This window comes from Periplaneta americana, chromosome 16 (genome assembly GCF_040183065.1).
Source record: "Periplaneta americana isolate PAMFEO1 chromosome 16, P.americana_PAMFEO1_priV1, whole genome shotgun sequence".
Classification (NCBI taxonomy): Eukaryota; Metazoa; Arthropoda; class Insecta; order Blattodea; family Blattidae; genus Periplaneta; species Periplaneta americana.
In genome coordinates, this window is record NC_091132.1 from 125,371,235 (window position 1) to 125,389,993 (window position 18,759).

General features: G+C 36.0%; 1 protein-coding gene across 1 annotated transcript in view; it reads left to right on the forward strand.

The window, feature by feature from the left end:
• The window catches only part of LOC138691404 (opioid-binding protein/cell adhesion molecule homolog), a 1,391,213-nt gene that overhangs the window by 1,165,471 nt on the left and 206,983 nt on the right, over positions 1 to 18,759 (forward strand). The window contains exon 6 of the mRNA XM_069813317.1: positions 11,407 to 11,620. Within this exon, the coding sequence (XP_069669418.1) occupies positions 11,407 to 11,620 (214 nt within the window). The remainder of the gene's footprint in view (positions 1 to 11,406; positions 11,621 to 18,759) is intronic.

Below are 18,759 nucleotides of genomic sequence, written 5' to 3' on the forward strand. Positions count from 1 at the left end.
TTTCATATTGCTACAATGGTATTTTCTGATTGGTGGAACACCTGAACTTTAATGAATAGGTGTACTTTAATGAGGTCCATTAAAGGGCTGCTACCAGGTGTATAATTACTACATTTCGGCATGGTCGAGCATAAAATTAATAATGTTGTAGCAATAGACTTAAAAGCCCAATGATTGAAACCGGAGAAGTAGGAGGAGGAGGAGAAGAAGAAGAAGAAGAAGAAGAAGAAGAAGAAGAAGAAGAAGAAGAAGAAGAAGAAGAAGAAGAAGAAGAAGAAGAGGAGGAGTCAAATTTAATTTATGTATCGGAAGTTTCGATTTAGCAACCATACCAAAATATTAGATAAATATTCTTAATTATCATTTCTCATTACATTTTCGTTTCAACCATAAACGCTTTTAAGCACTTTTCAGAGAATGCATTCTTTTTTCCAAATTCTTCTGCCACCATTAAGCTATCTGTAGTTAAGTCATGTGGACAGCTACGACCTCAGTCATCAATGAGTGTCTTCATTGGACTCTTGATTTCATCCATTCCGTATCTTATATTCAAGACCTAAATATGAAATTCTATTCCTGTCCATTTCATTTCATTTATTATATTCCATAGATCTTACATGAGCAATGAAGCTTTAAGATGTGGAACAAGTCAAAATTTTACAATATTTCAATTACAATTTTTACAAATTTTTACAAATTTCTACAATATTTTTTACAATATTTTGGCGAGATGTAGTGAGATGATGTGAGGCCCGAGAATTCACCAAAAGATTACCCAGCATTTGCCTTATGGTTGGGGAAAACCTTGGTAAAAACCCAACAAAGTAATCAGACCAAAGGGGGATGAAATGAAGTGAGGCTGAGGACTTGCCATAGGCCATCTGGCTTCAGTCCCACGGCTGGGGAAGACCTCGGAAAAAACCATTCAATGAGACCAAAGGGGGATCCAACTCAAGCCTGAGCGCAGCTCCGGATCAGCAGGCCAGCGAGTCTGCCGACTGAGCTACATCGATGGCTCTACTAAAAATATAGACATAGCCAGTCAGATTAATTAAATTTACAAACGCAAACGATTATTAATCAGTTGATCTATAATACTGTATATAATATAAAACAAGTACGTTAATTCAATTTAAGGCATAAACAATTCAATCAGTTGTAGTATACAGAAATTGATAATACATATCATGCAAATTCTTCAAATTACAAACACAAACAATTCATCAATAGAGATATACTACTATTCAATTTCAAGCATATATAATTCATCAACCAAAACTATAGAAACATATACAATACAAAGTAAGCAGATTAATTCAATTTACAAGCATACTTTCATTAAGCTATACAAATTTGTACATAATCATAAACAATTCATAAGTTGAGCTATACAGACTACTATACAATTTACAGAATATACAATTCATCAATTGAGCTATATAGACTACTATTCAATTTACAGCATATGCAATTCATCAGTAGAGCTATACAGACCATTATTCATTTTTAAAACTTATGCAATTCATCAGCCAAACTATACGAACATATATAACACATAGTAAACAAGTTAATTCAATTTACAAGCATATTTTCGTTAAGCTATACAAAATTGTACAATTCATATGAAGTAGATGAATTCAATGTATAAGCTAAAACAATTCATCAGTTGAGCTATACAGTCTAGTATTCAATTTACAGCACATATAATTCATCAGTTATGCTAAACAGATTGTCAATATAAAAACATATTTTAGTTGAACTATATAAAATTGTACATTTCATTGTCCTTTCTCCGTACATGTTGACTCCAGGTAGTTACCTTTTTTATATAGGCTTTCTGTATAAATTGTAATTGTTTCCCACATTTAAATAAATTAGAGCCTCCATACACATTTGATGTATCTGATCCCTTTGGACATAATATTAAACGCTTCGAAAAGATTATAAAATACATTACTACCACGAATGTATTCTTTAAAATATTAATACAGAGCTCCAAATTCGACGTCGGACGATTTCCGATAATATTGACTGTGAGCGAGAGGGTGAATTGGTGGTGTTTGGTTCATTAGTATTGTAGTCAGCATGAGTTGATCGGGGGATTTCAAATAAAGGGACTCGTTAAAAACATCCATTACGATAATCGAATTCTGGAAAATGCAGTAAAAGAATGAAACCAAATTTAGTAAATGAGTGACATTAGAATCGAATTTATAGCATATATACGCAGTCGTAAATTCTATTGTTAAATCCCTGTTTTAATTGGTAGTGATTGAAACTGAAAAGATCTACCCAGAGATAATGACCTTAAAAATTTATTGACCTGGATTTAGTAGGACAGCTGGTTCAGCGACTTTCCACACCGGACGCCCACATTCACATCCCTGTTAGTACAGATAGTATTTCTTGCCGATGAGACAGTGACAAAGAAAGAATATATCGAGGAATTTATTAGGAAAGCTATTCTTTTACAATTTCTCCTAAACTATTGGTGACTGTACAAATAGTTTACAGTTTTCTAAAGACACTGCAATTGTAAGTACAGGGACATCATTTTATTTTTACTAACGTTTCTAATATTAACCTGGCTATACCTTTGGATCAAGGATTAAGAACCGAAAACACCGTTTGCTACCCCCTTCCACGACTAGATTTCGATGATACTGGCGTAAAATACAAACAAATCACTTTACTAGGTATAGGAGGAAAGAAAAGTAGTTCATCCATTTACGTAAACTAGGAAATATCACGATTTTGAGTTTGATAACTTTCATTAGGTTTTTGTTTAATCAAAATACAGTACAGTATTAACAATGAGTTTTCCATGTGAACGTATTCATTATGCAGCGTATATTATACTGTCTACAGCACATTAGCGTGCAATATAGAGAATGAAGTTAAATTAAAAAATAATCATAATATGGATATTTAAACACATTTTTGAAAATGGTGGCCATTCATTTCTACACAGGCTTCAGTTCTAATGTGCATATTATCGCACTATAGACTATTGTACCTAATTCCAATTACCAGGTTCGTACTTCGTATCAGTAACTCATGTCGAAATAATTCTGTACCTGCTCTTACTCAGAAATGCTATCTGCTGTCCGTCCAAGTGGTTATGTCGCAGGGTCGTAGAAAGGGAGGAAATCACGTGACAGTTAATTACTTAACGAGGCCCTTTTATTTAAGTTATTTTAAACAATTGTATGGGTATAATATTACGTAGACGTCCAATTCCTAACAGAAATTAATGTTCCCAGAAAAGATCTAAGACAGCCGAGCCACTAGCATTTACAGAGAGGCGAATAGAAGCAGGTGGGGGAAACCGGGATGCGACGGAGGCAAATGGAAAATGAAGCAATATTGAAAGCTCTTTCGTCACTGGAAAACGCGAACATATTTTTGGAACATACTGTTTACTATGACCGTAAGGTTACTATGATTGTATTTGCGGTCTTCGATCTGTGTGGAGGACGGTTATACTTCATTAGTAGAAGGAGTGGGAGTGAAGTACATTCAAAAACTCAGGTACAATAAAACTTGAAGTAAAAATAAAATGATGTCCCTGTATTTAGTGACTTTGTGCTAAAACGCGGCTTCATAGTTCCGTGGAACCGGTTTCCAGCCCCGACTTTGATTTGCGTGATATTAGTGTTGTACAAGGCTGGTTCACAATAAACCGGGAACAGAAACGACAAAGAAAACTAGAACGGAAATAATGTTAAAATACTTACTTATTTACAAATGGCTTTTAAGGAACCCGAAGGTTCATTGCCGCCCTCACATAAGTCCGCTATCGTCCCTAACCTGTGCAAGATTAATCCAGTCTCTATCATCATATCCCATCTCCCTCATATCCATTTTAATATTATCCTCCCATCTACGTCTCGGCCTCCCCAAAAGTCTTTTTCCCTCCGGCCTCCCAAATGTTAAAATAAATTTAATGTATATAAATGCGAGCATTGACAATAGGCAATCTTGTTAGTTTTCAGAACGTTGGTTTGCTGTTAAGCTTCATCTGTCTCTTCTCTGATTAACTGTGACGTTTGTTTCTGTAAGAGGATTTTAATAGATATGCAAAATCTCGTAGAAGATGCGCGAGGATTTTGCTACACAATTCGTTTTACAGGCTCATTTGTATGAATTTGAAGAGGAACTAATGAAATTGTGAATAAATTTTCATTAACAAATTTCTGTCTTCCTTACTGCTCAAATCATTGCTTGAATCTGATATGCCCCGAACTGCCGTCGCAAACCATTTGCAAATTACAGTAGAGTTAATTCAAAATCACGTTCTGCCACAACTTCTCTCAAAACATCTCATTGCATACTGACAATACACTGAAGATATGATCCAATTGGACCTCGCAAAGTTGCTTCTGCAGTGAAGTAAATTTCCTCTGGACTAAGGTCACCTAGTAAACTTTGAACTTCTCTTTTGTTTACTTCTATTGCTGCTTTCCCTAAAAGGTTTTCTGAGATCAACCCCTCTCGGTCGAGGTATCGCATCCCCAGGCACACAAGGAAAATAATTTCTTATTTCTTCCGGAAAATTCAAGGAATCAATTAGGCAGTCAACATTTTATTTTAAGAATGTTTTCTTTAACTTCTATGACACATTAACCAAAAAGAAAGAATTTTCGATGACTGTTACACTTTTACTACGTCATACTACTTTTGACCAATAAAACGGCATGAAAGGACGTATTTCAACCAATCATGGCTGCTTATCGCACAATTTTATCGCGTCCCTAGCATTTGTTTAATTTTATCGCGTTCCTAGCATTTGTTTCTTTGTTTGCCAGCATTTCAAATTGCGCTAGTCTGGACGTCAAAAAAAAAAAAAAAACAGAAGATTACAAACCACTACAGTCGATGCACAGCAGTTTCAAATATGATTCGCATTGGCATTCAAGAACAAGAATTAATAAAGATCACTGGTCATAGCTATGCATCTTCCCTGAAATCCTATTTACAAATAAATGAAGAGCACCACTCGGAAATCCTGAATAAGTTGAGGAATAAACCATGTACATAAACGAGTTCCATTCCTTTTAAGCACACGTCAAATATAAAACACTAACACCAAACACTAAAACATTCAAATTTGAACATTGTACTTTCAATAATTATTCCTTTAAAAATTATTCATGTTTATTTTTTATGTCATCATCGTTAATTAAAACCTTTCTTGTTTATTTCATAATCCCTAATTAAAACTTTTCTAACACTTGCTTATATCATTTAGGTTATGTTATAGCTTCTGCTATATGATATTATGGATAGTAACGTATCAGAGATTGTTTAATACTAAGATTTATTAAAAATCATCTGTAAAGTGACGTTGATTACTGGGATCGGGATAAGTGAAGTGGAATGCAACTGTTTTAATAAAAATGAAATTGAATAAACAAAGCCTTCTTGACTAGTAACCGTCTACAGAGTTCAATGAAGATTCCATAGTTGGCACACCTGATAACTTCACATAATCATAACACACCACTGCCATCTAGCATGCATCTAGCGTAATATTTGTAATGTTGAGATGTTACAATGATACATTGGAAGACAGTCCTATTTTCGTAAGTCAATTAATATTTTATTGTATTGGAGTACTTCGTTACTTCTAATCTTTATATATTTTCTTCTAATCGTTTAATAGTCAATTAAATGCCACTCGAGTTTTGATTTTCTCTAGATAAATCAGAACCTCTAGTGAGATTACTGTTGAAAAATCTCCGATAGTTATCTTAATTTTATTTTCAATGTGACTGGGAATATTTTTAGTCCTAATGGTCCTATAATATTGTTCAAAAGTTCCTAATTCCGTGAGTCAGCGCTACTCCGGTACAGATAAGGAGTCGAGATCTTTCACGTGAGGTATGCCAACGGGGAAAGAATAAGCTATAAGAAAGAGAGTTTGTTTCATACATACATACATACATACATACATACATACATACATACTTACGTACGTAAGTGTTCGCCCATGGGCAGCTCATTCATGCAAACCCAGCATTCTCCAATCTTTCCTATTTTCTACTTTCCTCTTAGTCTCTACATATAATCCACATATCTTGATGACTTCTATCATCTGATATCTTTTTCTGCCCCGAACTCTTCTCCCGTTCACCATTCTTCCCGGTGCATCCTTCAGTAGACTTTTTCTTGTCAGCCAGTGACCCTTTTTTCCTTTCTGATCAGTTTCAGCATCATTCTTTCTTCACCCACTCTTTCCAACACAGCTTCATTTCTTATTCTGTCTATACACTTCACATGTTTTACTCTTCTCCATATCCACATTTCAAATGCTTCTATTCGTGTCTCTTCATTTCTTCATGATGCTCATGTTTCTGCCCCATACAATTCCACACAAAGAACTTCACTACTCTCTTCCTTAGTTCTTTATCCAGAGATCCGCAGAATATGTTCGTTTTTTCTATTAAAAGCTTCCTTTGCCATTGCTGTCCTTTTCACTTTCTGGCTGCAGCTCATGTTACTGTTTATAATACATTCCAAGTATTTGAAATTGTCCACTTGCTCTACTATCTCATTTAGAATTCGCAAGTTTGCTTCTTTTATTTTTCTTCTGTCAACTATGGTCTTGGTCTAGTTTGCAATTATCTTCTTCCAATACTGCTCACAGCTGTAATTTAGCTCCAGTAGCACAGTCTATCCCTTAGTATCGTCTCCTCTTTTGCTAACAACGTCATGACGTCATCAGTAAATGTTTACCATCATGGAAGTTAATCTCATACTAAAACATTATCTTCCTTCTCCATACCTATTGGTGTTATAAAGCCACGGCATATGACAGTCACAGGGCAGGTCTTGCTTCCTCTACTGTGTACCTAACTTCAAAAAGTGTCCGACGGGGTATAGCTAGTCACGCCACTGAAAATAATTAATATCGGTTAGGTTTGTAGATATACGTAACAAATGAAACAATATTTCATATAGATAATGATGTCGGAATATGAATATAAAATCGATTTGACAGCAGACAGCAGCTGGTATTTTATAACTCAAGTTAAAGACAGACTTTTTGGGAAAAAAATACAAATGTCTTTCATGCCAAAAGCCGTTTGTGGACTCTAATTAAGTATAGTTAAATTACACATTATGTTGAAGCATGTACCTGGATATACAAACTTCATGCGAAAGAAGAAAGCACCACAATTTAGTAGCGCTTAATGAGACTTTCAACAAAGCGTTCTCTATTCCTTTTGAGGAGTGTGGATTCAACACTGCAGATAGCAATGTTTACGCTACTCTAAAAACAAATAAATATCCGCGAGAAATACAGCGCATTGTCTCCATAAGGTGCCTCGTACATTCAGGGACATATATTCATAAAACTATATGAGCCATTCAGAGCAAAAGTGGTGTAAGTAAAAATTGGGTGATGTGGTTTACAGTAAAAATTCTGTCAAATACAGGGCAAAGTAGCAATTAATATGTCTTTTTGCTATCCACTGACTACTAATAGTTTAAATAAATTGAATATTGATTGCTACTTTGCGCTCTATTTTAAAAAATGTTTACTTTAACCATCATTACCCATTTTTGGCTTACACCACTTCTGCTCTGAACGGCTCATATAATTAAATTAAGTCGAAAAATGAATTTTGTCCAGTGAGATTAAGAAAATTGGAAACTGTGCTCTGGTGCCCCATTACGACAGTCTGTGTTTGTCTATATTAAGTCCATACGTTCTTATCAATTAAAAAATTGCTGGCATACAGTCAACATACAGTTTGTTGCCTGCTTCAGGTTGTAATATCAAATGGCCTGTTTTATTTTCATTCTATCACGTATCAAGTTATAGCAGCAGAAGTAGATTCTGTTACATCATTACAATATATTAATATTCGTGATGCATATTAATATATTGTAATGATGTAACAGAGTCTACTTCTGCTGCTATAACTTGGTAAGTGATAGACTGAAAATAAAACAAACTATTTGATATTATAATTCTCGAACTTATCTGAACTCTCAATGTGATATTTAAATTTGTTTCAGGTTGGTTTTCGTAGTTTTCAAATATATTGCATAGCACCCATTCTTCCAAATAAGTTGGTATATGTGTGCGGATTTTCCTTGTATATGCAGGGTGTTTCATAAATCCAATTACAAACTTCTAGGGGTTGTAGAAGGAACTAATTAGATAAAGTTTTGTTTGGGAACCTATGATCTGAAATGCATCGTTTCAATGCAAACAAGTTTCGAGATCAATTCGATTTAAAATCTCCCGCTCACGGTACGCAAACAAAATAGGCTGAGGGCGACTTCTGCAGTCCCCTGATATCGTGTGTCTTTTGTTTACAATCAGTTCTACGAAGTCGGCTTTCACATCAGTTGTGATTCATTCATTGAGCAGTACAGGATTTATTTTTTATTTTAGTAGGTTATCTTATGACGCTTTTTCAACATCTTAGGTTATTTAACGTCTGAATGAGATGAAGGTGATAATGCCGGTGAAATGAGTCCGTGGTCCAACACCGAAAGTTACCTAGCATTTGCTCATATTGGGTTGAGGGAAAACCCCGGAAAAAACCTCAACTATGTAACTTTCCCCGACCGGGAATCGAACCCGGGCCACCTGGTTTCGCGGCCAGACGCGCTAACCGTTACTCCACAGGTGTGGACAGCAGTACAGAACGAGACAGAAGTTTGTAATAGGAATTCTGAAACAGCCTGTAGAAATGGACTCGTTCACATTATTCAGTTCATCGGCTATGACGTAAGCGTTTCCTTAGCGACCGAAATCGACTTTTCATTAAATAAAATCGTTTCATTTTTTGTGTTAGCATCGATCGAATTTAGAATATGTACGTCAAAACATTTAGGCCAGCTGGCTATGGACTGGAAGGTCCGGGGTTCGATCCCAGGTGGTAACAGGATTTTTTCTCATTGCTAAACTTTCAGAACGGCCCCGAGGTTCACTCAGCCTCCTATAAAATTGAGTAGGGGAGAAGTGGGTACAGTGAGACAGGGAAAACAGTGAGACATTTTTTATTAGATGCTAAATTTTAATGTTGAGATGTTGGTAACAGTAGAGTTGTATGTTGCATGAGTAAAGTAACAGTATTTTCATACTCGATTTAATTCTAGTTATAAAGGTGAGTGAAGAAAAAAATATTTCGTAATTTTTCACTCTAGAAGTAAAATTTTGGCTTGTGTTTAATGAAGGTTATATTGGATATACAAATGATATAGAAATATGAATGTTTTGTTACCTAATACTATGGTATTTGAAGTTATGTTTGGCAAAGTTTCGTCTTTCTTGTTTTGATTTTGAAGTGATGGCACCAATTTTAATCGAACTATGCGTAAGGGGAACAGTGAGACATTTCATTGAAGGGAACACTGAGACGTCTCACTGTTCCCATGTATCAAAGATTTGCAAAAACAGATTGTAATTATATTACATTTACTGGCAACTAACATTAAAAATGAACATACTAGTAATCAATTTAGGAATTGTAGTTTAAAATAATGGATACATCACATTTTAATGGTTTCATAAATAAAAAATTATTCACAAAATTTAAGAAAATGTTAAAAAATAATAAAGAATTAAATTAAATTCTTAAAATTATAAGCTTTGTTGTCACCAAAAATTCATTTCATTTTTTCGCAAAAGTTGGAAATGTCATGGCAAATTCCCTTTTCCAAATGTTCCAGATGTTTCAATGGTTTCGAAGTCAGACATCAAAATGATTCTAAATAAGCCTATAGGACATGGCAAGATAAAGAGACAGAAAGGCTTTCCTTTCTTTTGAAATAAATGTAAATCATTTCAATGTCCGTTAATAGACACTGTGGTGTCTCACTGTACCCTCCTGAATCGGAACAGTGAGACATTTTCATTTTTTTGACAAACACGTATTGTATATTTTGTCCTTTATCTATTAACATTTTTATTTATGTATTATTGTACTCCATGTTTTAATGTCTATTTCTATTGCACTTGATTTTAAAAATACTTGAATTATCATTTGCAAACGCATGTTTTAATATTTTGTGTCTCACTGTACCCACTACTCCCCTACCGGTTCTTTCTCGGGGGTAAAAGGCGTTCAGAGCGTGGTGCCGACCACACCACCTCATTCTAATGCCGAGGTCATGGAAAGCATGGGACTCTACCTCTATTCCCCCAAGTGCTTTCATGGCATGTTACGGGGATACCTTTACCTTATCCAAGAGAGTGTGCTATACCATGCATTCTCTTAACCCATTCAGAAACTTCCTCCCACCAGAATTAAAACAGACTTTAGTGCAAGCCCTCGTACTACCACTGTTTGACTATTGCAACGTAATACTTACAGAATTGACAACTGATCTTTCGAACAAGCTGCAGAGTGTGCACAATATGTGTGTCAGATTCATCAGTAATGCTCACAAATTTGACCACATTACACCCTCGTTCAAATCTTTATCCTGGTTGAACTTAGTAACCGTAGAACACTTCATTCGCTCTCTCTTCTATTTCGAGTTCTCCACACTTCTACTCCAAATTATCTTCGTTCCCGGTTTAACTACTTATCCTCCAATCACAATCTAAACACCAGGTCACAGGAGAGCCAAATCCTAGCAATTCCTGCCCATAGAACATCCCACTATTCATCCTCTTTTACTTCTTCAGTCCCCCGTGAATGGAATTCTCTACCTCAGGAGATTAGGGGCTGCCAGACAATAACCACTTTCAAGAGAAGGCTAAACGATTTCTTACGGGCGCAGTCAAATTGAAGTTATAATTGTGATCGAGTTTAATAATTTAATTTAGGTATGACTATTATTATTATTATTATTATTACATAATTATTTTATTGGTGTTGTGAAGATGAAAAGAATTGATATTGTATTATATTAATTATGTATTATATTGTCTTCTATTGTAGTATTGTATTGCTTTGAATTGTACTGTATTGTATTTTATTAATTATGTTATATTCATAGCATTATAGTAACTTTCTATCATACTGGTTGAGTGGAAGAGAAGGCCGAATGTCCTTAACTCTGCCAGTTAAATAAACCATTATTATTATTGTTATTGTTATTATTATTATTATTATTATTATTGTTATTATTATTATTATTATTAGTTACGTCAAAATATTATATATTTAAATTTCAAATAATGAACAGTGCTGTAATACCAACATTTAGTGTCCAGGTTTTGTAAAATCTGAATATCCGTATTTCACTTACAACCGATGCTCAATCATCCGTGACTGACGCGGATTTCGAACCCGTGATATTGCGCGCACCGCTGTCGTCATAAGCTTTTTATGCCGGTGATTAAATGCTTATAAAAACATGGGGGAGATTTCGTAGTGTTGTATGCAGCTAAATTGGTAGATTAGTTTGATGTGGTTTTCATTGAATGTGTTGCAGAGCCCGTCCCCACCTCAGTACGTGTTCTGGTATCACAACGAGCACATGATCAACTATGACACGTCGAGGGGCGGCGTCACCGTGAGCACGGAGCCCGGCCCCAAGACGCACAGTCGTCTCATCATCAACCACGCCACACACGGCGACTCAGGCAACTACACTTGCCGGGCGTCCAACACTGAGGCTGACACTATTTACGTTTATGTGTCTAAAGGTAAGGATCTCTTATCGGTGTTCTTTCTACCTCTCTTTTAGCTTATTGTGTTCCAAGTAGGCTTCGTAATTCAGCTACCTAGAAGTTGCCTGATTCGAAATATGTACTAGCCGACTAAGCTTATAATAGAACTGCGAGATTGTGAGCTAACAGCCGTGCCGTCCCGTTGAGCAGTAAGTAATATATTCGCTTCAAATGACAACTTTTGAGTATAAGGTAAGCAGTGTATAATGATGACGGGCAGAAGGTCAGTTCTTCAGAATGCCAGGCTCTTTATATACAGGTTGTTTCCGAAGTGGTGTTACAAACTTTCAGGAATGTTGGCAAAGGGCACATGTATCAATTTGAGATCAGGAACCATGGTCCGGAAATGACCGAGTCGAAAGTTATAAGCAAAAATATTTGTGTGGAAATGGAATTGTAATTTGGCACCACGTGCTTTCCTTCCTTTAACTTTTGGAACAGTCGTGGAAAGATGGTATGGCCCGGATGTCTCCTACTTGGGTACTTGTCACGATACAATCTGTGAGCTTGTCTACTGTTCCCATTGGCTCATCCGTATTCAACAATCAGGTCTGCTTATTCTGCTTTCGTGTACTCCTCCATTTTACTAGGACTGATCGACTGGACACATACACTGTCTACAGACGTGCATATCAGGACCGATCATGTCCGTTACACATTACGATATCTGCATTACTTTAGTGTAGTTTCCTGTCCCCACCCCTCAGACAGCGCACTGAATGGAATACAATGCAAACAAGTAGACAACGATTGCTGGTAAAATTCATGTTCTGGGAATAATAAGTTAATTAAGTAGTAAAATATCGCTGCAATCGAAAAGTATTGGGAATAAATTTGAATAAGGAACGAAAAAAAAAACATTCTTTCCCAGGCAGGATTCGAATCACGAAAGTCTTAGTTACCAATCTATCGTGCTCTGGAGTGAAGAAGGCTCTGAAATCAGCTACAAGGGTCGGTCCGGTTATTTTGCCACTACTGTACATGTACAGCATAACGATTACTATAGTATAATTAATAAGAAACAGGACTTCATTTGAAAAATTTTGTTCAACATTGCCAGAAATATGACACCACTGACGATGGTCAAGCCCATAGCCAATATGTCTTTCGCTCCAGTCTTTATGTAGCTGGTATTCTAAGTCTAGTTCTAAGCATCTCTGCTTCATTAAGGGATAGAGAATATCATTAAAAACTATCAAATTCCTCAGGAAAATAATGCGTGTCAGATAGTATTAAGATATTCTTTTTTTACTGCTTATAATATTAGAATGAACAGTGACTTGTTCAATTGTGAGTCAAAGATTAATTGTTTTGAGTTACGTAAATATGAAAACCATCTACAATAGGTTATTTATTGTTAGCGCTGTGTTATTTTGACAAGAGCAATCTGAGTAAAAGTATGTTCTCGCAGAAATAACTAACTTATATCAGTTCAACTTACGTTCTTATAATTTTGTTTTAGAAATATGTCATTTTGACAACAAATATCATAGGAATTACCACAACAGGCTTTCATTTTGTCCATAAATTCATGAACGCGAAAAGCGGTTGAATATATACAAACTAAATTAAACCCTCGTTTGATATTTGATAAGATTATTCCACGAATATAATAAGAGGTAAATAGATTAATAAATCTAGCGCATAGTATTACCAGAGAGATATTTGTTTTAATATATGACATTGTATCATATTTCATTCACTGTCATAGTCTGCTGCAGAGGTAAATAAGAAATGAAAATATTTGTTTATAATTTGATTTAGAGCCATCTAGTATTAACTAGATACTCTAAATTCACATGAATGACAGAAAAAAACGGAGTTATAAAAATTAATCCCTGGCGCAAAAACCCATTAAAATCCACTGCCGACCGGCCAATTGCTGTCCTCACGTTCACATGCTTCCCAGAGGTGAACGGTCATCCAACGAGAATGGAGATATCGTGTGGTTAGCATGGGAAATGCCTGTTATTGTTCGGTTGAGAAGCTTTTGTCATCTAGTCTGCTATCAAAAAATCTGAAAGTTAGAATTTATCAAACAGTTATATTACCGGTTGTTCTGTATGGTTGTGAAACTTGGATTCCCACTTTGAGAGATGCAAAGAGATTAAGGGTGTAGAATAACTCTTCTCGGGTGCTCAGCCAGGTGAGTTGGAGATTTGCTTCCAAGTTTTCGACTTCATTCCCCGAGGAAGATATCAGAGCTAGCCGTCGAAAGCTTGGAAGCAAATCTCCAACTCACCTGGCTGAGAACCCGAGAAGAGTTATTCTACATCAAACGCCGGGAAAGCCTCAAGTCAAACAGAGATTAAGGGTGTTTGAGAATAAGATTCTTTGGAAAATATTTGGGGCTAAGAGGGATGAAGTTACAGGTGAATGGAGAAAGTTACACAACGCTGAACTGCACGCATTGTATTCTTCACCTGACATAATCAGGAACATTAAATCCAGACGTTTGAGATGGGCAAGGCATGTAGCACGTATGGGCGAATCCAGAAATGCATATAGAGTGTTCGTTGGGAGACCGGATGGAAAAAAAAACCTTAGAGGGAGGTGGGATATGATGATAGAGACTGGATTAATCTTACTCAGGATAGGGACCGATGGCGGACTTATGTGAGGGCGGCAATGAACCTCCGGGTTCCTTAAAAGCCATTTGTAAGTAAGTAAGTAAGCAAGCATGGCTGGTTGTCGTAACCGGATTTCGTTACCTACCATGGCTCCCCAAATGCATCATGATACAAGGTGGACAATGGCCCCATACACTGACCGAAATTTCATGAGAAAATTTATTCCCTCATGAGGAATCGAATTAGCGCGCATTCCTTAACGCGAGTTCCAGGCATGCTTTCTGCCTTAGACCACGACGCCAAGGTGCGGGTCCAATAGAATAATGGAAATATTTATCTTTTTTTGTAAAGAGAATACACCTTAAACATATGGAATTTAATGAACTGTAAATTATAAAAGTTGAATTAATTTATTAGTTATATTATTTGGTGCTGAAATTGATGTTGAATATTTCTGAGTTTATTGAGGTTATAGTGCTTATCATTGACTTGTCTGAACATATACGTACGTAGTTTACCAAGTAAAAGGCAATTATTATTCATTAGTGACATGCAAGAAGTGATTATGTAAAATCAATAATATATGGCATTGATAGACGACTCTGATTCCTTGAAATTCAATGGGCTCTTACACTCCATTAGTGAATTTGTACATGAGCGAAATATAGTGAATATAAAGCCACTTTATGTAAGAGTTAACTGATGCGGTGTTGAAATTTGAATGAAGGTGAAAACATGAGGGTCGTTCGAAATGGACATTGATTTTTGTTTCCACTACAAGCAACTTTCCTTTGTTGTTTACCTCGATAAACTTGAGTTATTTACATAAGAATATAGGCTCACACAGTTTGACAAATAACAGATCTCGCTTACACCTTTGGTGATTAGTTAAATCGATTTTCTCCGCCCCGTATTAAGTTAAGAAGCCGATAATAGACCAAATACTGTATATCTCTATGGGAAAAACTGTTGGAAACGGCTGAGATTAACATATTAAGGTAAACAGTGGACAACAAACTATGTTACAGAACAGAAATAAATATGGGAATAATTTTACATACGGAGAAGAAAAGAATAAATATTTACAAAAACAATTTTTTAGAATGGTAAGCCTACTAAAGAAGCTTTCTAAGTAATTTTTGGGCAATATTTAAATTATTTTGCGTCATGCATCCAAGTTTTTATGTGATATTTTGGTATTTTAAGGCATAAATGCATGCATATTTCCAGAGCATTTAGATCAGGGATGTCAAGGTCAGAGCACGTGAAAGACGCTACGTGCTACCAAGCGCTCACGGGTTCAAATGAAGCTATTCTGCAAGGAGTAGCGGTGAAAAAGAAGGGGTGAACGAAATGAAATCTGTTGGCCTACCACTGCAAGATGAATTAAACTGCTCTTCAGAAATAGATAATGTGTTACGCTCATACAAGAAAACAAGAAATAAAGACATGTTTTGCAGCAAGTACCTCTCTAATAAATGCAGTTAATTATAAAATAGTAGGATATAATAAATAATAAACATAGATTCTCTTTAACTTAAGCAGTTTTACATAATGAGGTTCATAATTAGCCTAATTATTGTTATTAACCGTTACATAATCATGTACTACTTATATGAGCATCATCACAATTCTAGAAACAAATTTAAATTCCCGAGTTCTCGCGTAATTCAGAAGTGCTTTTTCTGATTTTTGCCCACCTCAGCCTTCTGATGTCCGGTGAAATGTTTCGTGCAGTAAAATAATTTCTAATGGAACACCTGAATTGCTTAACATTCCAAGTCCATTGAAGTTATTTTTTCAGGACCGCAAAGAAATTATATAGGCTTGCATTATGAGTATTGAAATGAATATTTGTATGATCCAAAAACACAGGCTTAGAGTCGGACTTAGGATATTCTTTTTTACAGAATGGTAGCCTATCTAAAACACAAATTGCTAGGTAAAAAGTTGAATTCGGTAAATTTTGAACTTGGGATGTTGGTCAATTCAAGTATTCAACTGTAACTGTGTTGGTATATCTTCTGGGTTTGATGAGTAAGGATCACAAAACAAATCCAACTTGGGCTGGAGCAGGTCAATATCTTTATATCGTCTATGGAACTCTTCCCAGAGGTTTTTTAAAACATTGCAGTATTTTACATTGCTGAACAGGAGTTCAAAGACTGAAGGCGTTGAAATTATAAAAATTGGGCTTCGAGGTCTGTGACATCTACAATGAAATCTTCATCTGAAAGCTTTTAATAATATCTGTCGACACAAATTAATTGATTCTTTCCTTGCGATCTCAAATTAAAAACGTTCAGATGTTCGAATATATCCTTGAGAAAGTTAAGTTCCTCGATCCATGTAGAGTCAACTAATTCTGGACTGTCTCTATTTTTCTATTATGAATTCTGATAAATATTCACGCGATTCAAAATACCTGGACAGAGCTTTTTCTTTGCTTAACCAAAGGATATCGTAATGGTAAGAAACATCGTCAAACTGAGAATTTATGTACGAAAATTTGGACAATTTATTGACACAACTCGTAACTGGCATGTAATGAGTCTACGCCATTAGCAGCACACTTTTGTTTGTGCTTTATTCTGTGAACATAAATACAATGCTGTGAGGAAGAAACTCTACAATACATCTTCACATACATTTACTACTATTTAATGTCAATAAAACAAACTAATTTGAATATTATATCATTCTGTAGATGAAGTAATAATTTCAGGAGTTTGACACTGCTTGTCTTTGTAAGTAAATAATTTCCACAAACCAACAAAGGGCATGACCTCATCTTTCACTTACCTAAGAAGTCAAGAGTCCAGTCAGCCTGGAACTTACTGAACGACTTTGTCAATGTGTAATGTACAACCCTAGTGTTCACCAGTGACTTGTACCTGCGTGCCTTACGTGCTCTGATCAGCGCATATGGGCTATGAGCACGTTTGCGCTCTCGTTGACATCATTGCCTTAATAGCTCAGCTGGCAAATATTTGACTTAAGATAACCGTGGAGCGGAGATCAAATCTCGGCAACTTTGGAGCTCTATACTTCGTCCATAATATCTGACAGAAGACGTAAACATTGCCGGCAGAGAGAGAAGGATAATTGATATTGAACCAATGGCAGAGGTCCCATTCGACGCTTATCTTGAAGTTGGGCGGTCTGAAACGTTCTACCCCCGCCCCCAAGTTCAAGAGAAGCGTGAAATCAGACGTCTGCCATTGGTTAAATAGCAATTATATTTCTCTCCTCCTCTATTGACAATGTTTACTTCGCTTGTCAGATATTATGTAAGGGTGTATAGTTGTGATATATTTTAGAGTTTTCTCTAGTTAGTTCCGTTCCAATTAAATAACAAAGGATAATGCGTAAACCTTAAAAACGAAATGTTTTCCATATTGCATCAGAAATAAAAAGTCAGTTCTATACTTTTCAGAGCTTTCACTCTCTCGTTTTCCCATATTAGGCATCTACATCGTTACGTTAACATTTCTCCATTTCGTCATCATTCCATAGCGGTCACCGGCGTAGCTCAGTCGGCTGAGGTGCTTGTTTGCCATTCCTGAGTTGCGCTCGAGCGCGGGTTCGATTCAGGCTTGGAATGATTACCTGGTTGTGTTTTTTCAGAGGTTTTCCCCAACCGTAAGGCGAATTTCAAGTAATCTATGGCGAATCCTCCACTTCCCGACGCATAAATCATGTCAAAATCATGGAGACTCAATATTAACAATGTAGAGCTAAAGTTCAGTGACACACCATTGTGAATGCGAGAGCTCGATGTCTTATAGTTATAGAGTTCAAGTTTTGGGATAGTTAACATAATTTACTTCTTGCTGCAAATTCTCAACCGATGACACTTAAGGATAATTACGAAATTCTTACACCTACATATATGTCAAATGTATGACTTCAAACAGGTCAGATTTTCAGCCGGGTTCGGGTTCGAGTCCCGATGAAGCCTGGGATTTTTCATTGAAAAATTCTTAGTGACACTTGTGTCGGACAATGTTGCAGTTCGGGTTTTTATCGGAGTTTTCCCGCTTCCCCATATTAGGCAACTACATCATACCTAACATTTCTCCATTTCGTCATCATTCCTTAGCTGCCACCGGAGTAGCTCAGTCGGCTGAGACGCTTGCCTGCCGATCCGAGATATGCTAGGACGTGAGTATGATTCAGGCTTGGGCTGGCTATCTGGTAGGGTTTCTTTCAAGATTTTCCCCAAACATAAAAATATATGTTTTCAGCATCAAAAGTAGTTTTTAAAACCATATCTCGGTGAAGAAACAATTCTATTCTTTTAAACACTTTGATATATTTTTTTTTGCATATTCAGCATCCACAATGCGTATCAATTCAACCGAAAGGATGTCTGTCTTTTATGAATAGCGCAAAACAGTGGTTAATTCCAAACCGGTTCTGAATATTTTAGTAGTTTTGTGTCTAATGTAAGATGTTAAAAAATGAAATTGCGAAACAATACGCCCCATACCACCATATTTCTGAGAAATTTTTATTTAAACAACCATAGATCTATCTTCAATT